The following is a 26,578-nucleotide window of genomic DNA, read 5'->3' on the forward strand; positions in this document are numbered from 1 at the left end:
TCCTCTGCGAGAAACAGCAATCTATTCTAGAACAGCTGCAGCTTCCAACATAAAACCTAAGAGCACACGGAGTCCCTTAGGACAGTCTGAGCATTCACAGGCATCGAAGATCCCTAACCAGCATGGAAAAAGTGGAAAAGATTGAATCGGGCAAGATGTAAGGAACATCCGGAAAAACAACAGAGAGAGGAAAACTATGAGAGAGATGATCTTCAGATGACAAATACTGAAAGAATCAGGCTTAGGGTGTTGGAACACAAGAAGTTACACATCTTTAATATAAAGACTTTATATATACACATGCACACATATGTATCTATTATACAGTTCTCTCCATAACCAGACTTGAACTCTGATTTTCTTGGTTATAATACTCCACTGCCTTTTAAAGTAGCTGTGAAACCCACAGCTAACCTTTCTCACTCTCCTTTTTATTTCTGTCAAGCAACAGCAGCCAGTACCGCTACTGCTGTTTACTTGGCCAGTTCAAGGAATAAATATGTGCCCCAAGCATGGAAGACTGCCATGCTGAGGTCAGTAGATTCCCATGCAATATAAGTTCTTTTTTTTTTCTTCATAAGAGTACTTTAAAAAGCAAGGCTACAACCCCCTTGCCCAGATTATTACCTTGGAAAAGGAAACAAAAATGACAGAAATTAGAAGAATGTGTCCACTGCAAAATCAGAAGCATAAAATTGACAAATCTTAAGATTGCATTTGCTTATGCAACTTAATTTACTCCCTTGCACATACTCTTAAGGACAGACACCAAAATCACAGCTTCCTTGAAAGGTCAGTGGGCTGTTTGCCATGGACTTCAGAGATTCCAGTAAGACTCACAGTCTTCAGCACCATGCTTACAAATTTCAGTTGCTTTTCTTTTTTATTTTTTTTTTCACATGAGGTCCATTTGTCTTTTGTTCACACCATTCTCTGATTGCAAGTCTTCCTCCCTCCTCTCCTGAATATATGCAGTGTGCGGTCCAGTGTCTTATTTACTGCATATATACAAAGCTCACATTGAACAGAGGATTTAAAATTCTTCCTGGTTATTTTTCATTGCAAAACCTTATCATTCTCCCGGTTCTTACATGTGCTATTAATGCATCTTTAGACTTTTTTGTAAAGCAACTTGTATTACCAATTCTGTTTTATAGATTAGAGTATGGAGCACAGAGAAATACAAACAGATTTGTCTATGCCCAGTAAGTCTGAGCTCTGAATTATGCATTAGCCTGACTTCTTCAGACATCTGCAGTGTTATATTCAGAGCTAGGCATCTAAAAAATAAAGTTCACTCAGATTAGTGACCACCTGTAAGAAGTCTGGTATAATTGCCAAATCTGTCAAAGGACATAGAGCAGGAGACAGAAATCTGTCTGTGTTTCATAGGCTCACTGTGTTGCTTGTGGGGACCAAATGAGATGCCACAGGGAGCTAAACCCAATGCTATCTTTCACCTAGGGAGATTTTGAGCCTTCTTGTCCCTCCTCATTGGGAAGGATCCTGACCACAAACCTACAAACCATTGGATTAATGCATAAGAAAATGTAGACAATTAAAAAATACTAAATCAAGATTTGCTATCCCCTGCATGAGCGTAATATACCGTAAAGTCAATAAATGTGCTGTTCATGCAAATGAGGGCCTGGTTTTGTTTAAATAACATATTTGCTGAAAGATCATGTGATGTTTCAGTGCAGCGATGTCTTGGGAATTAAGGATTTACTGATTTAACACTTGACTTGTTCACCCTTCTTAAAGCATTTCAATGACATCATCTTTGAATGCTCTCATTGATTAACTCTCTGAAGAGTGTCTGTGAGGCATCTTATCCATGACTACTGAGGATTGTTAAATAATTAATGGTTTAGTGACAACCTGATTGAGATTAATCAATTGACTAAAACAACTGCATGGAGCATGTATGCACAGAACAGGCTTGGAAGTGGTTTATAGTAATTAGAAGCCAAGATCTGCAGCTGCCACTATATGCTGATGGTAAGAGAGATAATAAATAGCCTATCTAGCAGCTTATCTGGACACAGGTGTACACCACTTATTCAAATGATGTTTCAGGAGCAAATTTATTTGTTGGCTTAATCAAGTGTAATTGATCAGAATGAGTTACATCTTTGCATCTGTTGTTTATGTTAACCTGATGAAAAATATCACAAGTCTCGAGCCTCAGCAGTAAAAAAAAAAAAAAAAAAAAAAGAGTATTGAAAGAAGTATTTGTGGGAAACTGCAGATGTAGCTAACAACTAAAACAGTGTAGTAAATTGCTGAAAATATGATGCATGATCGTGTACTAAAACTATGAATTAACTTAGTAATTTTTATTAATCCTAAGTGAGCTTTCCCTATGAATCATCTGTTTGCTATGAAGGACCAGAGATACTTGTAGCTTTTGCTTACAGAGTAGAGAAGGATACTACTTTAAACTTGCTAAAAAAGGGCTCATGTCAGGGTCAGTAATCTCTTGGGAACAGACAAAGATGAAAAGAGAGTCTTTGCTGTGCAGGAAAAGATATTCTTTCACAAGGAACCTAATTCACAAAAACTGGATTAAAAAGGAGCTGTAATTTGTGTGGATACTCTATCATGCCTTTTTAATTAGTCATGCTTTTCTGTATAGCAAAAATATTTCCAGGGGCTGATGGTATTTCTTACAACTTGTTTGGACACGTTACTTAGAAATAAAAAAACACAGAGAAATAATGATTTATGATGCCAGTCCAAGGACCACTGTAAATAGCCTTTGCACTTGGACTGCCACGTCTCCTGTTGCCCAGCCCCAAAGTGCCTCCTGCCAGCTTCTTCCCTCACTCGCCTTACAGTTTCTTCCATTCTTCACAGCCACTGACACTTATGGACGCATGTGTGACATCTACAGTCATTGTACAAGTGCCTTATTATGTCGTCATGAAGGGAAAGAACACCAGGAGCCAAGGGTTAGTGCTACTCCTCACACTAAGAGATATTCAGGTTCCCAAAGTGAGTCTAAAACAATAAGACCACAAAAGAAAACCAGAGGGCAGTTAGCGGACAGGTCGCTGTGACCAAAATGCCAACAGACCTCCTCAGAAGGTAGGACCATCCTACTTTTGTATTTACATTCAGAAAATCTGCATTAAAAATCTTGATTAACAGCAAGCAAACATCTGGGTGAATTTTTGCATCCATATTGACCTTGGAATAAGGTAATGCAATAAGCACTCAGTGAAGGATGACTAGTGCAGCTGATGGCCTGGGGAAACCCTCTGTAAAGGTTGGAGTGTACTTGTGGTGACATTTTTGAATGTAAACTAAACAGTTACATACCCTGCATAACATGAACGAGCTGTGTTTTCCTGTAAAACCTGTAACAGATGGAAAACCACAGGATAACCAGATAACTATAGCCTAGGGGCCCATTATATCTGATTTCCGAATCTATTTTTGCACATAGGCCTTCTGCAATACCAATACAGATTCTGCTAGACATCATTAGTGCATGGATATGTTGTAGATGTGAATACAAATTCTGAAGTTGCTCTTCAGTCCTTTATCCAGGTAAATATGACATTTAAACCAAAGGGAAAGTTTTGCAGTGAAAATAAATATGTTACAATATAAAAAGCGAGAATATTTTATTGCCTGCATTGCAAAGATATAGGTAATATTTTTTCTAACTCAATCTAGACTCTTATTGACTGCTGTAAACTCATCAGGCAGTGGCTAAGAAAATTATAATTTTATGTACTAGTCAATGAAAACAGCTAGGAAATGAATGGGAAATTCAACTTGTAACTGCTCAGCAACGGTGATTCATGACCAAGGAGTGAACTAGCATGGAGGGCAAGAAGGCCTGATTGCAGAAAGGGTTAAACTGTCTGGGAGCAGGAATGCCAGGGACAGAATGACTTTGTGTAAGGGAATGAAGTTTCCCTAGGTGATAAGAAGGTGATAGTTGCTGTATAATCTTGTAGCAATGGGCTAAAGTGTCCCATGCCTACACTTACATGATGAATGCTGGGGCAAGTGTATATAAGGAATCAGCTCATGATGCATCTCTGCAGACTCCTTGTAGAACTGCTTGTGGTGGTAGGACTCTGTTCAATGCATTGTTCGTTACATTTTATTTTTATATTTAAGCACCAATGTGAGTTCAATTTGCCTCAGTGGGTAAAAGAAGAATTTGAAAAACAAACAAACAAACAAACAAAATCATTCAATTTAACTGCAGAAAATAAGAAGAGGCATTCAAACAGACTTGGATTTGTAAAAATAATGCGGCAAAATTGATAAGATCCTAACCCAGTTTTGCTATTCTTTTGAAATGGAGGACACATCAATCAGCTCTAGACCCAATCATGGGTATTTTGAATCTGAATTCAAACATCAGAAGTGAAACCTTTGGTCACACAAAGCAATAACCTCCACAGGTAGGGTGAGAGCTGGGATCAAAGACTCTCATCACCAGAGGTCATATAAGGCAGTAAAGAAAAAGACTTTTTTTTTTTTTGACTTAATTACTCCACTGTATTTAGAATCCAAAAAGTAATTTACATGAACTTCACTCTGAGACACAAAACAATAGAAAAAACAAGACTAAGAAGTCTGTTTCATTTAACATTAATTCCCCACACATATTTTGGACTTTTACACTTACCGGGAGTAGCACTGGAGACTGTTGGCCACTGCTGGTCAGGCCCTCCTGGCCCTCCACGTAAGATTCCTGCCTCCTCCATATGCACAGCACTGAATAAGTATATAGCATGGTTAGATTAAACAGTACACCTCTGGCTTTATAACATTCCCCTTCCCTGCTACTCTTCAAAGGTCCTAACTTTTTGTCACTGTGCAAGTGCTGCTGTAGTACTGCATCACACTAACAAATTCTACTGGAGCACTGGAGAACTAGCTATTCTGACTTGCTACAAATAATCAAAAAACACAGTTGTGGCATAATTAAAAAAAAAAAACATACCTCCAGGACACTTTGCTTTCAATGGTTGGAAGTTGCTAACAAGGAAGTTGCACCTTCTTTGCTGTTATAATGTATTAACATTAAAGCAAACAATAAAAAGTTTCTTGAATTAGTTCTGAGCTTCTCTAAGTACACTACTCTTGTGAACAATTCAGAAGGAATTGTGAACAACTGTGAACAATTCAGAAGGAAACTGCATCACATTAAATTTTATCATGTTATATGGTGAGCACTTGGCTTTGAAAGCATCAGTGCTCCATATTAGCCAGCACCTTATATGGAAGGAAATGAAAAATCTCCTACATTTAATGCAAAACTAGGCCCTTATCTGTGTATGATTTTTAGAAAAACTCAATTCTGTGACTGTGAACCTGTCTCTGCTCATCTGCCTCTCAGCTCCGTTCTACACTTCCAACTGACCTTGATGGGCAATTTCAACTAAATGGGACAAATGCCAAAGGTCATATGGTTACCAAATTTCTACATGTTTTATAAAAAAATGAGCATTTAATGAAAATCATCAGTTGGGTAGGTCGCACAGGCTTGGATACTGAGAAGGATGGGGCTGCTGATGTGAGAGAACAGAGCAACACACACAGTTTCTTAGAAAGGCTTAATTAGCTCCCCTGCATGTGGGACAAATTGCTTTATATGAGCTCTGACTCTTCATTTATCATTCAAGTAACTTCAGGAAAAATCTTGAACTTGGTATAAAAAGGAATGTGCATCCACAGGGTCAGATTGGGAATATGCAAGAGCACACCTGGATCCATGGACCGGTAAATGAGATTCCCAGGTAGGTGAGAAAAATCCTGTTTCAGGATCCTTCTTCCCAGACTGCTCATTTCTTTTTCAGAAAGTAGTTGGAGACCCAAAAAAAACAACACTAGATAAACAGCAAGAACACAGCCACCTGACTGCCCTCATCAACGTAAAGCACAGTCTCAGGGATGGCCAGTCAGAACCTGAGTTTTGGACTTCTCCCTTAAGACTACAAAACTATGGATAATAGATAGAAGGCGATGGCCACAGCCGTACTGCATCCATCAACGGCTTTCGAAAAAGTATAAATTCCTGCACTTGCAGTATCACTAGGAATTATTACAGCCCTATATTTGCATCTCAGTCTGTAAGGTAGCATGTCAGATTACACCTTAATATAAGACCAGTTTGCTAATCAGTTCATGGAATAGAAGCAAATATATTTTAACTAGGCTCTACAAAAAGAAGGCTTTGTTATAATTCTTTCCAGATGTACTGAGTAGCAAATTATAGCAGAGACTGCTCACCAGAGAAATTTCAGTCAAAAGAAATTTGGACCCAGCCTCACTTTGCCTTATCTGAAAATCTGTTTATCTTTAAAATGTCCTTTAAACTATGGTAATAACCTTGTGGGTACCATGTGGGTAATAAATGGGCTGTAGGAGCTGAATACTTCTATGGTAATGAGAGACAGCAAGATGGAAAATGCATCAATGCTGCAGACAGTCTATTGAAGCATATCAACATTAATGATAACAGGGAGCTTTAAAGTAAACAAGAAGTGTAGAATCACAATTAAATAATTCAATAATTGGAGCAATTATGGCTTGACAGTCAACATAAAAAAGGAAGGAGGCAAACACAACAAAAGCACAGCTCTGTAGTAGTACAGTAATAGCAGAATATGTAGTCAGATCATATTTGTAACACTTGGAGATTGAAAGTGACAGCAGCAGAACCTTCTTTCCATCTCAGCATACAGATATCATCAGTCTAGCACATCAGAGAATCCAGACAGCTTTGTCCTTCTCACAGAGGCCAAAGACAGAATTCCCATTTGCCCAGAAGCACACTACATACCTTTGCATTCCTGCCCTTAGGGATGCAGAGTAGCGCCAGTCAGGATTGGGGTGTTTTGGCTGTAGAAACAGAAACCCAAAAAAACATTATTAGTGTGTGTTGAGTATGCTGAAAAACATGTATATCTGGCTAATTTTGTGTTTGTTGTCAAAGAATCTGAATGGAACTACTCGCTTTTCGTGAATATTCATAACTGGCAAATTCTTCAAACAATTTTTTCAAACAAATTCTTCAAACAAATTCTTCTACAAATCTAAACTTTCAAATGGACACACAGAGATCATCTCTGTAACAAAACAACATTTGGATGCCAAGGCCTTTGGCTAGAGATGGTCTTTGTGGAAACACATTTAATGCTGGAAACTGGTGGAAAGTTATTTTGCATATTCATAAACATTCTGAGCATAGGAAAAAAAAAAAAAAAAAGGATGATAAAACCATAATACACATTCTACTTGATGAGTCAAGGAAACCCAGCTGCTGCACTGGATAGTATCTGTCTGAGGACATACAAAATGCAGCCCCCTGTGAAGGAGATGTGGGCTCCTGTTTGCCATGAAGCTTCTGCTGGCATTTAGCATACTGCAGAGGACTGCACTAGATTGTATCAAATTTGCAGACTGCAGCAAGTCTTTTATTAAAGGCAGACATTTTCTTTTATATCAAGAACAACTACATTCTCCATATTCATCAGAGGGCATAGGGGAAGGAAGGGGAGAATAAACAGCAATACCCTTTGACCAACAAACCTCAGCATATGCTAACATGCTGTAGAATGGCTTGCTAAATAAAGAGATAGCTAAGAAATCCTCTGCTAATCAAAATGTGTTCCAGAAAAATCTCTTTTTTGTTGTCAGGGGACCATCACAAGAATTCTCAATTATGGCCTACAATTGCAAACTGATGTCCTTTGAAATTACGCACTTCTATACAGCACTAAGCACATAACAAGGCTATTTCTCAGGCTTCTCAAGACATTATTCTGTATGTGATATTACAGACAGTGCTTAACTTCAGGCACTTGAATCCAAGGAGAAAACTTTTGTCCAGAAATATAATGGACTAGACTCATTCCTGGTGTGTCTCATACAGTGCCAAACACACAAATAATAAATGATAGTAATGGTTTAATTCTGTTCGAGCTATTGGAGGCAGATCAGAAATGAATTTGGCCCCATTACTTGAAACAGAAAAGGAAAGTGTTGAATGCTCTGAATTATTTACAACCAGCTCTGTATTTCCTCTTGAGGTTTGGGGCATGCTTTTCCCTGGATCAATAGTTTTTATTCAAATAAAAATGGAGCAATTATAACTTCCACCATCGCTCCATCACCACACTTCCCGAGTCCAGCTTCACCCAAGAGTGAGATGCTCTTCAATGATGTGCATCCTTAGTATTCTTTATGGTCTGAATTACACAAAAGGGAGGAGACTGCTATTTGCAACCACACATTAAACATCTGCACTAGCAATTTCCTTCCCATTTAGCCCCCAGTTCTCTGGCACACTCAGGTTTTGCTGAGTTGAGCAGAAAGCAGCTTGACAAGGAACCCATTATGTATGGTTCCAGTATTTTCTTATTCATTCCATTTTGGCCCCAGTCCCAGGGATGGCAAGGCAATTATAAAGTCAACCATATAGGACTACACAGTGAAAGAAGACAGAAAACAATACACACTAATCAGACCCTTTCCTGAGTTTGTCTTTCTTAATGTATGAAGGGTGCTGACACCAGAAGATTTGTCTTTTCCTCTGCGGGGGATTTTCTTACAGAAGGGGAACTGTTAGACTGGGAGGGAGGATGGAAGTCCCCATCCTCTTGTTTGCAATAGGAAAGGTGCAGGTTATAAATTTGCACAAGCTTATAGGCAGCATGAAGAGGAAAAGTCTTACCACAGTCTTAGGCAAAACACAGATGAACTGACATGAGAAAGAGCTGGAAAAGTCTGACATGAATCGGGTAAGAGTAGAAAAGAGAAAAACATCCACTCTCACTGTACATAGTTTTTTGTTTTCTAGCCAAGTGCTGGAAAGCTCTCAGCTGAAAACAAACAAACAAAAAGCAACAACAACAACAACAAAAGGAAAAATCTATGTTCTGTTGCAGTAGAAACTTTCAGGTATTAGATCATAAATAGGTGATGATGGTAGGAGAATCTCAAAAGTTAGAAATTCTCATTCCACATGGTATCAACCAAGACTCATCATGTCAGTATAACAGAAGTATCAGAAACTATGAGACTGTGGTATTTTCTAGGGTTATTATCCAGAAGCTGTGGCAATCAGTTCTCTATTTGCTATTGCTCTTAAGGCAAGGCCGTAGTGCTGGTCCCAGAAGGTCAGAATGAATTTTCTCAGGCACATGTATTCTGGAGATAGGAAGATCTAGTGGGGTTACGCTTTAACCCCAATAGGCAGCTAAACCTCACACAGTCCCTCACTCACTCCCCCATGCCTGCAGCACAATGGGGGAAGAGATTGGAAGGGCAAAAGTTAGAAAGCTCATGGACTGAGCCAAAGAGAGATTAATAAACTGGAGAGAGGGAGGGATAATATTAAAAAAAAAAAAAAAAAAAAAAAAAGGAAACAGAAGGAAAAATAAAAACATAACCATGAAAATCACTATTTTCATCACAATTCCAAAACATAGCACCATACTAGGATGAAAAGTAACTCTATCCCAACCAAAATCCTGCACAACACATTTGACTTTCAGACACTCTGGGGGGCTGCTTTTTAATTGAAAAGTTCAATGTCTGAGGACTTCCCTACTCTGTAAATTTTTCACAGTAAGAACAGGAGAAGCAGGCAGTTGGACAGCAGTCTGCCTTCGTCTAGGCACAATTTTACCATGTGTGTACTGCATGGCTGGACCTTAGCAAGAGATGCATGTTTGTCTTGCACTTCTGTTATCATAGACAAATGTCCTGCATTTTGCAAAACTGGTGAAATTTCAATTTTGTCAATGTAACTGGCTTTTCTTTTTGTTCTGTTACAGAAAGTAATTCCTTAAGATCATCTGGTTTCAAATGTAAAAGCAAAATATGACCAATAATTTAAGTGGCAGCATAGTAGTTGAGAAGCATACCAGTTCATTAATTTCCCAGTTCAGATGCATTAGTAATGTTCTTACAGAGCCAGCAGGCATTCCCAGTCTGCATGCTTGGATTGGCCTTTATCTCTGGTTCTAAACAGTTCATTTTTACCAGACCACAAACTGAAACCTGGCATACTGAACTGTACTGTTAGCAGTCACTGTGATGTGGCACAATATGGCCAACCTCAAAGTAGAGTAGTGTCTTCAGTACAGTCCCATGAAACAGGAGACTACATTACTAAAGGCTGAATGCTGTCAGTTGGCTCCTCTGCAAAGCCCTGTCAGAGACTTTGCCATGTTATAGGTCAGCAACAGTGGGACAGGGCTCAGCTGGTCAGGAAGCATGAGTACAGAGGAAGTGTAAAGAGAAACACAGAATCTGAAGTGGACCAGATACTTCCCACTTGTAAATCCCCATGCAGTCAGTATGTCACATACTGCTGATGAAGATAATACTGTTCACTTTATGTCTGCAGCTCCCACCTTGTCACAAGACACTCACTGTCACACACAAGTCCATTTTACTAACTTTAATGTATTCTTAGCCTGCCTTCTCCCTTAGAGGTTTTTGGAGGCCATGTGCCACATCTAGTGGTCTTGTTCTTGCCATGCAACAGTTGAGGTGAGAGAAACCACCCAATCCAACATCGTTCCCAGTTTCTCCTATCACTTGCTTTTTTCCAATTTAGTAACAGCACATAACATCATAGTTGTAAGATGAGTCAAAATCTGTTGAGGCGCCTATAGCTGTGCTTGCCACCACACTAGGTGATCACCTCATGCCAATAGTTTGCTTCTTCTGGTTCTTCCAGGCACCAGGGTTACATTCCACCAACCACATAACCACAAGCATTAATGTGATCAATCAACCCTATCTGAAAGTTAGATAAGCAAACTGAAAAACAGCAAAAAAAGTTCATGCAAAATTTCACACAGCTGTTCTTAAATTGCACAGTATGGGTTAATTTAAGCATTTCATGGGCACATAGAGAAGCTTAACTGAGAATAAATTGTTACAAAAATTTTGCCTGGTCATTTTTTTTAGCTAATGAATTAGCACACTAAGAATTTGTCCTGGGACAGAGGGAACTTCTGAAAGATTTTAATGTTGTCCTAATCCCATACTTAGGAAAACCTGTGCAAAGCCTCCCATTGATTTCTGTGGGTGTTAGAACAGGGCCTGCCTGAGGTAGAGAAGTGTGAACCAAACATTTACAAACAGTTACCAGCTGATGAGACTGCTAAAAGCATCCCACTCCATTCCTCTTTCCATGCAAACACACAACTGAATGACATAAGATACATTTATCAAATATATGCTCTTTGAAGGAAAAATAACAAAAGGCTTTTTACAATCTCTGACCACTCATAGCTCTGCTTATTTTCCATTGAGATGATGCTGACAGATGTAAGAAAACACAGATTTCTATTACTGATTCCCTTCAGAATATGCTTAAGATTAATTCAATGTAGAATACAAACTACTTATAGTCTGAACTTGCATTCATCATATATAAAAAAAAACAAACAAATCAGAACAGAAACTGTAAAAGTGCAAAAGTCACGAAGATAGCCCAAAGATTTGCTTCCTGACATTTTTGATTTGCATTACTAACTCCCAGAAAACTAAGGTGAAAGGAACAGGCAAGTACTTCTCTAAAGTATATGTAATGAGTTTCAAGACAAGGAAAACTCCTCTGTTAAATACTGGATATAAATTTCTGCTGGCACAACAGTAAGCATCCCACTAGGAGTTTGATTTCCCTCAAGCACAGAGCATTGTCACTGCTTAGCAAAATAGGTCCAGACACTGCCCCTAAACAAAAGAACAAACATTTATAGCTACCCTTTACAATGTCAGTAGGGCTGGAGAATTTCTTAAAGGCTTAAGTTCTTGACCTGAGATTGTAAAATACTCCACCATTAATACCTTTAAAGCCTCTGTGAGAAATCTCTTGGAAAGATTGCTCCAGACAATGCCGTGGGTTTACTAGATTTAGACACTTCAAAACACACTTTTATTTAAAAGCAGTATCAAGATGTGTTCAAATGTTGCCTGCTTTTTTTTTTTCCCCCACACGCTTAGCAAGCTGTCTTTGAAGAACAAAATACAGAGGGGATGCCAGAAGCAGAGCAATGTGCTCAAACAACTGTAAAACCCCAATGAATTGCTAGATCTTACCATCACTGATTTACAGCTTTTGTTCTTTCTGAAAAGCATGCACAGAAGACCATGGAAACTTAATTATGGACACTGCATGAATCATCATATTTTGTCGGTCACGTGCCACCACACACACACACACAAAAGGTAAAAGAAAATCTATAATCAGAAGCACTCGCATTTAGTTTTGCCAAGGCCTCAAACTGCCTGCTCATCATTAGGAATGTACTTCTGGGGCAGAAAACTTCAGCTAAAATGAGTGTCAGTCTAATTGTTCATCTCTGCATTGAAAGGAAAAGGTTACTGTGAGACACAAGACATAAGGAGTAAGTTGAACTGCACAGAAGCTGGACTAGATGATCTTTGAAGGTTCTCCTATTCTGTTCTGTTCTGTTCTGTTCTATTCTATTCTATTCTTCCATAACAGCAAGACAGGAGAGATGAAAAGAAAAACCACTCAGACATTACTCAGCATCTGCACAGGTATATAAGGAAAGGAACACAAGACTAAAATGTTGAAATTTTCCCTGAAAATGACAGATCATCACTGCAGCAGTGCCCTGTAGCAAAATCACACCTTCATGCACTCCTTCACATCTGCATACACCCCCTACCAAGAGACAGGAATCCAGGCTATTCATAATCTCACATGATTCCAGCAATGAAGCCACAATACTTTGCCATTTATATTTTTGTCTGCATTACCTGCTTGGTCACCCTGTAGCAGTGATCTAGCTGATGAGAGAGTGATTCTTGTTAACCCCACATTCTGGTCCTTATCACTAGACTCCTTCTAGCAATAACTAAGGTTTTCAGTGCTGCTGTGGTAGCAGATTTCTTCTGTTACTAAACGTACTTGGTTTGAGATATTCTTATAATGGTATAAAAGCAGGGTGAACACAGAAGCAGAGGCTACCTTGCAGAAATGAGCTCTTATTACACTATTACGACATGAGCAGTACAAGTCAGAATAGTCAGGTATCAGTGCAAACAGATACAAAGAATCCCCTACATATCCTTAATACACTTGTTTTTCCACTCTGTTGCATCCATGTAACGACTCAGTGAAGTCATTCACCACTTAGTACAGAGTAATTACAAATATCTTTGAAATTACTGGTAGATATGAAAGGGCTAAGATCTATTTGTGTCAAGTATCACTGAGACTAATACCGAATAACTTCAAAATATTTGTCATCCCACTGTAAAACATTAGTCTCCATGAAACCCTATACATGGTATGCATGCATACAAAACCCATTCAGCTGGTCCTATCCTTATCACTGAACAGTTTATAGAAGATCCATTTCAAAAACCTGTTGAGAGTGAGAGAGCGACTGAGAGAGAGAAGGGAGGGAGGGAAAAAAGGAGAGAGGGAGACATGTTTACATTCTCCAGAAGCAACACACACATCAGAAATTAACTTTGTAAAATGTCACGAGGCAATGATACCTGTCACTGAGCTTCACAAGTAAAGGACAACCTTTAGAGACTAATTAAAGTTCACTTTAACTAAAAGAGAAACACAGTTCTCCAAAGATCTAGTAATATGAAGAATATTATGCTTGAAATGTAGAATATGGTGTTACTAAGCAATGGATGATATCTTCGGTGTATATACTGAAACAAGAGAAAGACATATAATGTTATAGTATGCAATTAGCTAGGAATTAGTAACTGTTACATTCACCAATTTTCTCATGACACCTGGCACTGATACGTCTTCATGGTAGGTATTACCATGGGTCAGTTTAAGAACTGGAGACCTAAGAAAAGTACTTGTGACGAGTAGCATTTGTCAGAATTTCACTTCTGTTTAAATCACACAGAACTACTGTAATAACTGATTCCTTTTCTGGATCATAAGTACACATAGAAAGGCCTTTGCTAGCTTGTTCTCTAAATGTCTTCTGTACTCGAAGTCCAGCCCTTGCCTGATCTGCACTGGTTTTCAAAACTTGCTAATTCATTGCATTGAATGGATTGATTCCCTAAAATGTGATAGGAATCTGTCTGTTAAACTAATTTCCTACCTACTGCTCATGCATCCAAAGTGAAGCCATTTTCAATTACCTTTCTTTTTTTTTTTCAGGAAATCAGATTTAAGGTGTATATATTGCAGAATATTTCACTTTCATGTTCCCTCCTATACCAAATTGATTCTAGATTTTATTATACTCAGAGTGATTTTAAGGTACAAAAAACGCTTAGAAAAGGAAAAAAAAATCCTCCAGACCACACCACTGTGATTTACAGAAGAACACTGCTTTAACATTAAATGGATTAATTTTAAATAGATGATTGCTACTTTTTAAAAGCACTTATATGGAAGACTTTCTAGTCCTTAAGATTTGTTTATCTTTGTGTAACTAAACACCAGTTCCAAAAGAGGCTCACATCTGCATATATGAATAAGTATAAAGAAATAACTTGTATTTTTGCATAAGTCAGGCTCCTTTCTATCCCACCACAATTACACCCCTAGCTTCCCCACATCCAGAAGCATACCATACATTAATGTATGAATCAATCCTATGACTGCCACTATCCTAGGGTAAAAGCAACACACAATAATCACAAAATTTTCCTTTTGTGAACCAGAATTAATGTTTCCAGTGTTTCTCAGTTTAAATCCATTAATTGTACTAAGGAAAGTGCAGGGCATGCAAACTACACACTAACTGCAGACTGGCTGCATGCTAGCATAGAGCAACCGTTAATTCTTCACTGTGGGGAAATATTGAAAAGGTTAATAACACTGCCGGTCAAACCATAGGTGTTAAACAATTTTCAATATCAACCCAGCAGGTTGGAAGTTGTCACATTGCAACATAACAATGGTAACTTGCTGTAATCCTCTATAAAGATATCACTGGATTGTCACTGTCAAGAAAACATAAAATGCAGCACTGGGTAGAACAAATACTACTAAAGAAAGGCTTGCAGCTTTCAGACAACTAAAATCTGCCCACATCAGAAAGCAAAGCATGTTTTTGTAATGATCTAAATCCAACAACTTTGCATAGGTATAAAATCAATGAAGTAGCAAACATCTATAATTGCCATAAAGTAACCTATTGATTTCCAGGCTAATCTTTTTATTTTCTTTTTTCTTTTTTTTTTTTCCCTGCAATATTAGTCTTAGCATTAAAGATTTAAGACCACATCTGTCATTCCTCAGCATTCTATGACAGCAGGCAATTTTAGATGTGTAATAGAAAAGGGACAGACGCAATATTCTACACAGCATATGCTGCAGAAATGAAGTGAATCTCAAACAGACAAACATACTGAACTTACCAAATGGACCCTGAAAGACCCAGTATTTACCTAGAAACAAAATGCATTGCACACATTAGCATACTTTAGAAACATGTCTTGTAGCTGTGTCAGCAAGACCAAAAGGAGATAAATTCACATAATCTGAGTTTTCCAGTTTGAACCTTTTCTTAAGTAAAAATTCGCACTGTGATGACCATTTATCAATATAGCCTCACCTCGTTAGGAGTAATGGAGTCATTTTTAAGTATGATCAGGTTTTGTGCACTCTGCCCACTCTGTCCTGTCAGATGCCTCTCAGTCACCACTGCAGAGGGACCCGTTCCTGTTGGGCCACAGGTATTGTAAAACATAAAAGTGTCACTTCCTGATCCTGCAGTTAGGCATGCCTTATAGCAGTAGGTCTTAGTCAGAGACCCATTGCCCCTCACTTCAATGAAATGGGGCTGCACTTTTAAACCGTGCGGCAACCTCGCATCAATGTTGTTGTTGGCCTGCTTGTACAGTTCAGCAGGGCACCGTTCTCTGACCCCACAGAAACCTGTACAGCAGGAGTCCCCATACAAACTGTATCTGTAGCACTTGATAACAGTAAGCCCAATGATTGTGAAAAGGAAAACGAAGGAGATGGCGCACAAAGCAATAATGAGATAAAGAGTGATCTCTGAGTAATTGCTCGGACTTTTAATGTGCCTTCTTGTATCAGGGATGATTTTGGAAACTCTGTCCACCACAGCAACAGTGATAGCTACTGATGAGGACATCGGTGGCTCTCCATTGTCTCTCACCTCCACCGTCAGGTTGTAAGTGGGTGTGCTCTCCTCCCTCAGTTTGCGAGTAGTCCTTATCTCCCCAGTATGGAGCTCTACCCTGAACAAATCTGGATCTGAGGTTTGAACCAGGTGGTAGAACAACCAGGCATTTTGTCCTGAGTCCCCATCAATGGCTATAATTTTGGTTACCAAATATCCAGCATTTGCCAAGCGTGGGATCATCTCCAGGGCTGCTGAAGTGTTGGTTGAGGTAGGATACAGAATCTGTGGAGCATGGTCGTTCTCGTCTACCACATAGATGTGGACACTGACAGTGCTGCTCAGTGATGGGATCCCAGCATCCTGAGCCTGGACAATCACCTGGAACTCCCTTAATGTCTCATAGTCAAATGATTTGACAGCATACATGTTGCCACTGTCAGATTTAATGGAGACGTAGGAGGTAACAGGTAGCCCTTCAATCTCCCCATCCAGTAGAGAATAGGACACATAGGCATTTTCGGCAACATCCGGGTCAGTGGCTTTGATAGTGCAAAGCAAGACTCCAAGGGGGTTGTTCTCAGGGATGTAAACTGAGTACACAGGTTCCTCAAAGCGTGGAGGATTGTCATTGATGTCAGAGATCTCCACATGGATAACCTTCTGGGAGGAGAGAGGGGGGCTCCCAGCGTCAGTAGCTGTAACTGTGATATTGTAGGCTGCTGCTTTCTCATGGTCCAGCTTGCCCTGGGTCACTAAGGTGTAGGAGTTCTTGAAAGAGTTGAGCATGAAGGGGAGGCCAGGGGGAATACGCAGACTGACCTGCTTGTTCAGCCCTGAGTCCTGGTCCATGACACTCATCAGGGCCACCACAGTTCCTGACTTTGCATCCTCTGGCACTGGGCTGTACAAGGAGGTCAGGACCACCTCAGGAACATTATCATTGGCATCCACAATGTTGACCAGTACCTTGCAGTGCCCAGCCATAGAGACGGGGCCCTGGTCAGTGGCTTGCACATAGATCTCATAAGAGGATGCCTCTTCATAATCCAAGGTACCATTAACCCGCACCTCCCCTGAATGTGGGTCCACACTAAACAGCTGCCTCACCTTCTGTGGGGTGTAGCTGCCAAAAGAATAGATCACATCCCCATTGGAGCCCTCATCAGGGTCTGAGGCATTGAGTTTGACGACTAGGGTGCCAGGTGGGGAGTTCTCCAGAAGGTTCACGGTGTAGGTGGAGCGGTCAAAGGCAGGGGGGTTGTCATTGGTATCCACAACTCGAACAGAGATCTGGGCTGTACCAGACTTGGGGGGGTCCCCACCATCCACAGCAGTGAGCACCAGCTGCTGCAGGGCACTCTGCTCCCGGTCCAATGGCTGCTGCAGCACCAGCTCCAGCAGCTTGCTGCCACTCTGGAAGCCTTTAAGGTCCAGGGCAAAGTGGCGGCTGGGGCTGAGCTGGTAGCTCTGCACAGAGTTGGTGCCCACATCGGGGTCCTGGGCACTCTCTATGTGGAAGCGGGCCCCAGGCACGGCGGACTCACTGATCTCCAGCCGGTAATCCTGGCGGGGAAAGCGCGGTGCGTTGTCGTTGATGTCCAGCACTTCCACCTCCACGTTGTGCACCTCAATGGGCTGCTCGATCACCAACTCCAGGCTGAGGAAGCAGGTGGGGCTCAGCTCGCAGAGCTCCTCCCGGTCCATGCGCTCCCGCACCAGCAGCACCCCGCGGCCCAGCTCCAGTTCCAGGTACTGGCGGCCGCTCCCCGAGGTGAGCCGCGCTCCCCGCGCCGCCAGCCGCCGCGGATCCACGCCCAGGTCGCTCGCCACATTGCCCACGAAGGCTCCGTGCGGCAACTCCTCCCGCACCGAGTAGCGGAGCGGCCCGCCCGCCGCCCGCCCGGCGCCCAGCCCCAGCAGCAGCAGCAGCAGCAGCAGCGGCGGCGGCGGCGGCGGCGGGGGCGACGGCGGCGGCAGGCCCAGCGCCACCGCCCCGCCGCGGCTCCGCCGAGCAGCCGCCGCCATGGCCGGGGGGTGGGGAGCCGCCGGAGCCCGGAGCCGCCTCGCCCGGCCCTGGCCCGGCCTCACGCCCCGCCGCCCGGCCGCCTCATGCAAGCGGCGAGCAGCAGCCGCCGGCCGCCCCCAGCTCCGCCGCCGGCCCCGCCGCCGGCAGCGCCGCTGCCCGGCCCATGCTCGCCGGCTGCCCCAGAGAGCGGCTCCGACTTCTCTCCCTCCGGCGGCTCCAGGAAGGAGGAAGAAGAGGAGGAGGAGGAGGCGGAGGAGGAGGAGGAAGGAGGAGGGACCGGGACTCGCCGGATCCGCTTTCTCTGCTCCAGCTGCCGCGCGGGCGGAGGCGGGGGAGGACGCTAAGCCGCGGCTGGCTCCGGTTCAGCACCTGGGCCGGGAACAGCGCTTCGGCGGCGGCCGGCGGTGGGGCGGGCTCCGGCTCAGCACCAGCGCCGGTGACAGCGCCTCGGCGGCGGCCGGCTCCGCCGCTGTGCTTCTACCCCGGGGCCGGGCGCCGCCGCTCCGCCGCGCCCAGAGCCGCCCCCGCGCTCCGCTTCGGCGGCCGAGGGCGTGAGGCTGGGCCCCGCTCTCCCCGCGGCACCGGCCTCACCCACGTGTTGCCGCCCCTCGGTGCGCCGGGCCCTTCGGTGCCGGTGGCCGCCGCCGGGCGGGGAGGAGAGGGGTGCGGTATCGCCGTGCCGCTCCTCGCCTCCGCCCCGGTTTCGGTGCTGAAGCCTCGGGGGCGCGGGGCGGGCCGCCAGCCGCCGGCACTCCTGGACCTGCTGCTGCAGTGCTAAAATGCATCCGCCTGGGAGGGTTAAATCAGCGCAGGGAGCCGAAAAAAAAACGGGCCTCCAGCCAAGGCTGGTGCCGGCTGTGTGCTGCTGCAGTGGGTTTGACGACCTCCTTCTCGAAGACCTGCCCCTCTGCTCCCGCGGAGATTCATCTTTGCTGCAGCACCGTCTCCCTGCCCAGCCCCTGCGGGCCCCCTTGCCCTGATTCCACCCTCCTTCTGCCCCGCTCCCTCTCGCCCCTGCTGCAGCCCGACAGCAGCTTGGCTGGAAGAATTCTGCAGGTCACACCCAGGAGTTCAGAGCATTTAAGGTGGGCTTCAGTTTTCCATCCAATGCAACAGACAGGCTCAAGGTGATCAAGTGCAGCTGGAAAGAAGGCAGAGAAGCGCAATACGATCTGTGTTCCAGTTACTGTTCTTTCCTCCTCTACACTCATGTTGGAGGACTGACAAAAAACAGGGCCGTGAAATTGAACAAACTCAGCAGGGGGTTGGGGGGTGGTGGCAGCAACGTGCTGTATCTGCAGTAAGTTTTACTGTAATGCCACAAATCCCAGCAAAGACAATAAGCTTAAGCATCCATTCATAGAACACCTAAGTTACTATGCTGATGTATTTGTGGAGACAAACCTCAGGTCATAGTCCTACAGGGGTCTAAATTGTACCTATTACCCAATGCAGAAACTGTTTTTAGGATTTCTCTTCCTGTTTTTCCCTTTCTTACCCCACCAAGTCTTTTGGAATGACTAATGAATCTTTTCTGTATTGGGCTGGTCTATCAAGGCTAATCTATCTGTTGACCCGAATGTTCAGCTAAAACCTTTATCAACGCCCTTTTGTGGGCCTGGACATGCCTCACCATGTAGGGTGACTTTTAAGAGCACAATCTTACTCTGTAAATCCCGAAGGTTTAAACTATGATGTACCCAATGCACAAACCCCAGAGAACAATTGTTCTGACTCAGCACTGCTAAGATCACCAGTCTATCACATTTATCCATGGCCACTATTATCAGAGAGGAACATTAGAAGAAACAACATTAACTGCATGATGACCTATTTATGTTTTGGCTGATGTGTTGATATACTTCTCAGCCCACTTTTGTGGCCCAAATATTTACCCTCATATTTATTCTAACATGCCCAGTAGTCCAGTGTCTTCAAATACAGTGGTGGAATCACCCAACCCTACTTATCTTTTTAATCAGGACAAATGTTGGTCTGTGCAGAGTGAGAAGGGCAGATGAAGAAGCCAATTGCCTAGAACATCTGGAAATCTGCCCGTTTCATCCAGTAGCCCAAACAGGAGCCAAACACTTAAAAAAATCTGCTTCAAAGTCTTGGCTAATTACCCTTTTTCAAGATCACAGTGTTTATAGATTCAGAACAAAATGCCCTGACAAACTTATGAAAAACAAACAAGAAAAAAAAATAAAAGCCCTAATTTGCTTTTTTTGCCATTTTGAAGTTTAGGAATGGACAGCTATAACGGGGCTAACAGACATGGATTATGTGGCTGTGCATCAAAATTGCTTGCAGTCAACACATAAAACAGAAGCCTGAAGGGACACACCCTCAGTTTTCCAGACAATCAAATACTGGCCTCATCCAGACAGGCCACAGAGTATCTCTTAAGTGTACAGCCATTAAGTCTTCTAAGAAACATTTGTCACACCAATAAAAGAGACCAAAAGCCCCAGCAACACTGGCAACATCACAGGCCCTGCCTAAAGGACTACATTGGTAGAGATACTCCTAAAAATGAACAATGCCCTTGATAAGAGGTAGCAGAAAAACAAAACCCACCTTGTAGGTATTGCCTTTTTGGCAGGTTTATTTTACTTACAGTGTGTGAACCAGATGCCAAGCACACATCTAGGGGATTGTAATACCTGTGAGGAAGCTTCCCTTTCACATTGTTCCTAGACACTGATGATTTACTTTTGGTGCATACTGAGGCTCCTCTCTAGCGCATTCCAGCTGGGTACCTCACCAAGGAACAGCTGATGATTGCTTAAATCCTGCCCCTCACTATTTGCATACTGCATAGGCTCATCTCTTCTAATATCCTGTTCCTCTGTGGACAGCTAGGACCATGCACATCCAAGGATTTGTAAAACAACACAGAATGTAAAACTGAACAAAGATAACACACATAATAGAGCCATTCTAGAAAATAATCCCCAATATATTCATTCCCTTCAAACATGTATCAAAATATCAAGTTCCTAGATTTTTTTTTCCTCCTAACTACAGAATAAGTCTCATGATCATCTGGCCTTTTTGTAAGTCTTTCAGAAACAGCAGAGTAGGTAGTTTGCTTTCCATTTTACTGTATTTACAGATTTACAGATTAATACTGTAGCTTGGCTCATGCACAGTAGCACTATACAAATGTAACAGCCTTTCTGAAAATTTTAGCTTTATATCATTTATGCTGACTACACCTAATTTTGTACTGATATACTGAAACTTGTGCTGTTCCAATTAAATGTTCCCTGAGTCACTTTAAATATACATAAGATTCTTCAATGGCCAAAATAATTTTAGTTATTTTCATCAGCTTCAATGGTAATGCTGACTGAGTCCTGCAGACCTTGAGTTTTAATTCAGGAAGAGTTTCCATTGAGAAAACACTTCAGGGGTTGGTCTGTAGTAATATTGATTTTTACAGTGAAAAGTAAAAATTGAAACAGAAAAACATACTTTCAGTTTCAACTGAATTGTGGCTTAGAGGCTTTTTTGTTTTCTTTTTCTTGGAGTTTTGTTTTCCACTAATTTCTTGAAACTTCATTTAAGCACCAATTCTGAAACACCTTAAAAACTTGCTTAACAGAAGTGTTTTCTGTGGCTTCAGATCAATTCACAGAAGCAAGAGCATCAGAATCTGTCCCTGCAGCAGAAACAGCTGATAAAAAATCCTAGGCCAAATGTCCATTTGCTGACAAATTCGATAACCCCTGCAGTGACTGATACTACCTGCATGCCATATCTGCATGCACAGGCCTGTTGGACTTCTCTGACATATGAAAATTGTGCCACCATATTTAGCTTGGTTAAATTAAATGGTACGAGTTCTTTAATGAGAGTACAGTGCAGGGTTGTAGCAAAGAATACACTGATTTTATGAAGTTCTTCAGAAGAAAAATAAGTTAAAAGATAGTTATAAGCTATATGATCAGGTAGTAAAACATCTATATATCTATCTGTGTTAGAGATTGTAGCACTATAACTATTTCAGTATAAAAAATCATCACGTTCCTATGCAAGCCTTTCTTGAAATAGTACTACATATAGATATGCCTAAATTGGTATCACTGTAATGCAATGCCACAGAAAAATTTCAGTGCAAATATTTCTCTTGGGAGTGATACAATTATATGCAGATACAGTTCTGTAGGTATTTAGAGCCTTAACAGTTCATCCATTTCAAATCTCACCTGTACCAGGCACATCTTTATATAATACTAACTAGAATCACCTAAATTTGTTTGAGCTGCAATAAATCTGTGTTCTATTTTCTTCAGTGCAGTAGTAGAAAATAGGAAGATGTGACTGTACATGGTGCTAACTGAAGAACTCCAAGGAATTTTGACATCTGAAGACATTTTGCTTCTTTGTAAATAATTTCACCTTCAGTAAAACACATCCCTCAAATATGACATCCAATGACTTAATGTCCTTTCTGAATCTGTGGGAAGTCACAGCTCTGAGGATCAGGCTGTAGATTTTATTATGTAGTTTTGTCAGCATGTACATTTTAGCAACAAGGAGATTAATATTATATAAATGCTCTTGGCACACAGAATTGTTGCCTGCAGATGAAACAATATGCAAAATACATGGAGAAAAGTATAGAGAATCCACAAAATTCAACCATTAACAAGCAGGTAAGTTTTGTTATTTTGTAGGGAAAAAAATAGATTTTCTCTGTATATGCCCACTTGTATGTGGTGCCTATGAATTGTCTGCTTTACTTTTAACTAAATCAAGTAATGTGGAAAGAAGCAACCATCAGTCGCAGGCCAGATTACATTAACCACAGTTGAAAACAATGCCTGTAAACAGTAAGAGAATGACTTAAACTTGTGGAGTTTCCCACAGTTTTTCCAGTGAGGTGCTGGACTGCAGCACCATCTTCTAGCTCAAGGGTACTCCAGAAATCTATGGAATGAATATCCTGCTAATCTGAAGGGACACACACTACTTCTTCAGCCCAACCCCATGTTTCAGTTGGCTCTCTTGGGATTCTTGTACTCTTCTGCACCTCACTAATATCAGTTGTGCACCCCACCCATCCACACCTCATCTGAAGGAGAGTATGTGTAGGGCCTTAAATTGTTTCTGGGGACTCTCCATGCCTCAAGTACTATTTGATCACAAAAATACCACCTAGAGGCGATAAGGCAGCATAAATATGGGAGTGAAAAGGGTTTATATCTTGCAGTGGATTGATAAACCTCCATCAGTCACAATTCAGCCACATGAGCTCAGAGATCCTGGAATACAAGTGAGCAGGCTCTGCACTGAGAACAGAGCCACTTGAGCAGCAACCCCTTGAACAAACCCTGCAGCTGAACCAGATCTGGTCTGTGTTCTCTGCATGGGGTTTTCTGAGGACATGGGATTCTCCCTCTTTCTAAAAATACTGCAAAATGCTTCCCTGTGATAATGTAAACTTGTTTCTACACCCAATTTCTTTGCTACCTTGTTCCACTCATATTCTGCACTTGGATTACTTGCTGACAAGTCACCTTTTTACATTCAGTTTGCCTCTCCCCTGTTTGAAAAAGGTACTGTGACGAACTGCTCAGTTGGATTGATTCTGTTCATTCATATGCTTCCATAAATCCATTTTCCATATTGGTACAAATCTAACTATCTCACTACCTTTGCAATAACACCTTTTATTCTTTGCTACATTTTAAAACTTTTTAGAGTCAAAGTCTCTGTTGATGATTCCTAAGCTCTCCTAACTCATCCAAGTTGGACTGATAGCTCAAAAACTGTTGTCTTCTTGTTCTCAGTCTGTCTCTTAAACACATCTTTCTCTTTGGTCTTTCCCTATCTGTCTATTTTCCTTCTTAAATATTTGTTCTCTGTGTTGTGTTTTTTTTTTTTTTGGTTGTTGTTTGTTTTGTTTTGTTTTGGTTTGGTTTGGTTTGGTTTGGTCTCTTTCTCCATCTTGTCTCTTTCCAGAAAATATTCTATTCTATTCTTTTTTTTTTTTCCCTCCCATTTTCTACCTCTAGTCCATTCAGTCATTTTCTACTCCATCTTCTGTCAGTCCTCCTACCTCCTTCATTTTTCCTGGCTTATCCACTCTTCTTCTCTCTTTATGTTGATTTATCATATTATTCACCTCAGTGTCCTAGGACATTTATGATATTCCTTCTAGATATATGAGAAATTTACTGTATTCCAAAATGATGCTGATAAGGGATGCTGATATCTCTTTTTTTCCTTATGTCTCTTTTTTTCCCTTCATTTTTGTCTGCAAACCTCAGGTAAAGTAGGAAGCTAAGCATCATACAGTGGCACTGAACCAAAGGAAATAGAGACCTAGTATAAAAATAGAGAGTGAGAATAAAAAGTACAGGGAAGGAGTAATATGAGGAACAGTCAGCCACCTTATTGACTGCTGAGAATGACTGACAGCATTTTCTCCAGAGCCTGTCAATGCCTCTCACTTATTACCAAAGGATTTCTGGTTTGAATGACAAAAAACTACACAAGTGCTGTGTATTCACTCCTATAAAAACATATAGTGAGTTACATCTATTAAATTTGTTTCTGCTCCTTGCTTACTCCTAACTGTCTCTGAGTAGTTAACCATCTAAATCTGAAACATCCTACTTTGGATCTGAAAAGGAGTTGGCAATAATGTTGGTTTGTTTCCCCACTGTTTTAATGATGACCTAAGTTTGTCTTTGACCATGTTAAAAGTATTGACTGTCAATGCTCTAACTATAAACTGTACATCTTGTGCTAGATCAGATTCCGCTTTTTCTGAAAGTCATTGCTTTCTCCTTCATCTGCACTTTTAATTCTTGGCCTATTGCTCACCTAATATCTTTTCCAGGTTTGCTGCATTTTCTAATAGCATCTCCATGAATTTCATTAATCCACAAAAGTATATCAAATCAGAAATTATCTATTCAAGATATAAAAGCATATCTTAAGCTTTACTTTCAATGTTTAATTTATTGAGCCCCATATCTGGGTAATAACACTGACTTCAGATACACAAAACTGCACAAAAAGCCACTGTGAAGATCTCTTCCTTAGCAAAGTTATTCTGCTAACTACTGAGTAGCAGGATTACTACTTGTACAGGATACTAAATTCACATTGTTGGTATTCAAAGATTCTTTCACTGTAACATTTTTCTATTGACTTGCCTAACCCATCAGTAACACATTTTCAGGTTACCTAAAATGTAGCAGACCTTCTGCTAGCTAAATAAGAGAAGGAAAAAAAAAATAAGACAAAAAAAAAAAAAAAAAAAAGACACTCCTCACATCCACTGCTACTCTGCTTCCTGCTGTTTTCCAAAAATATACAACACCAGGTGAAGCATACATTAACCTATTCCACTGGGTTGCTAATACCAAGTACATTTTCTGAGCAAAATAGACCTATGTGTAACTTCAGTCTCAACTTGTCAACTTAAATGTGACTTAAATGGTTTGAGTTTATTCCCTGTACAGGAATGCATTCCAATATGCATTCAACATACTGCCTGCAGACACAAATACTCTAACATGCACGATGTAAAGCTGGATTATCCAATAGTTACAATTAAGCATTGTACACATTTCTCTAAATTTCTTCCAGCCGCTGAGAGTCCTTTCAGCTTCTCTGGCACACACTCCAAAGCTACATGGAGGTTAACACAGCTGCAAGTGTCTGTCCCAAACCACCATATTCTTACACAGCAGCAAGCTACAACTTGCTCCTGAAGCTAAATATGTAAAGCAGAACTGAAGTGGTCAAGAACAGATTTTCTCAATTTAAAATCAGACCCCAAATGCTACTGTACTGAATTCTGCAGAGCTGCCTTAAACATCAGCAGTTTCTCAAATTAATCGAACAAATTATACTTAAGCAGAGTTTAAAAGTGTCTGGAATGACCTTGCTTTTCAAGCCTTCATTCTAGGATTAACTATTTGATTGCTGTTTATTTATTTATTTTTTTTTTAATGTTGGAAAAAGTCAGTGTCAAATTTACCAGGAAATTAAATCATTAGAGCTATACAATTCAAACTGTAAAAGTGAGGCACATCATCGCCTCTAGCCTTGGCTGTTGCACTCAGACACAGCTCCCATGTCTTCCACAGCCAGAGGATCAGTCACTACCGTGGTACTTGTCTCCAAGCTAGAGCACGCAGAACTATTTAGCTAAGAGGTAAGGTCTTTACTCCAGAATGGATGAGCAACAAAAGGAATAACAAAAGCATTTCTCTGAGCTTCCAGAGCTCGCTACAACAAAGGCAGGTTGGGTACAGGTTGTATTTAGTGGCTGCCATGACAGAACACCCAGATATGTTGTAGGGTGAACCTCTACATGGCTGGTTCCAGCCTTTCACAGCTTCCTCACCATTAGTCATTTTTTTTAGATTTGCAGTTCTCCATGTGGTAAGAAGGAATAAATTTCACTCTGTGATCA

The 26,578-nt window shown here is 41.4% G+C and overlaps 1 protein-coding gene across 4 annotated transcripts in view; it reads right to left on the minus strand.

The window, feature by feature from the left end:
- Nucleotides 1-26,578, minus strand: part of LOC311214632 (protocadherin alpha-C2-like) — a gene marked incomplete at its 5' end in the record, with an annotated part of 121,491 nt that overhangs the window by 32,785 nt on the left and 62,128 nt on the right. For 2 of the 4 annotated variants that reach the window (XM_084295315.1, XM_084295316.1), the window contains 2 exons: nt 4,651-4,743; nt 6,813-6,873. In XM_084295315.1, the coding sequence (XP_084151441.1) occupies nt 4,651-4,743; nt 6,813-6,873 (154 nt within the window). Of the gene's footprint in view, nt 1-4,650; nt 4,744-6,812; nt 6,874-15,572; nt 18,135-26,578 lie in introns of those variants that run through there. The other 2 variants (XM_084295314.1, XM_084295317.1) reach the window with 2 other exon arrangements.

The sequence above is a fragment of the Netta rufina genome (assembly GCF_964035555.1).
Source record: "Netta rufina genome assembly, chromosome: 14".
Classification (NCBI taxonomy): Eukaryota; Metazoa; Chordata; class Aves; order Anseriformes; family Anatidae; genus Netta; species Netta rufina.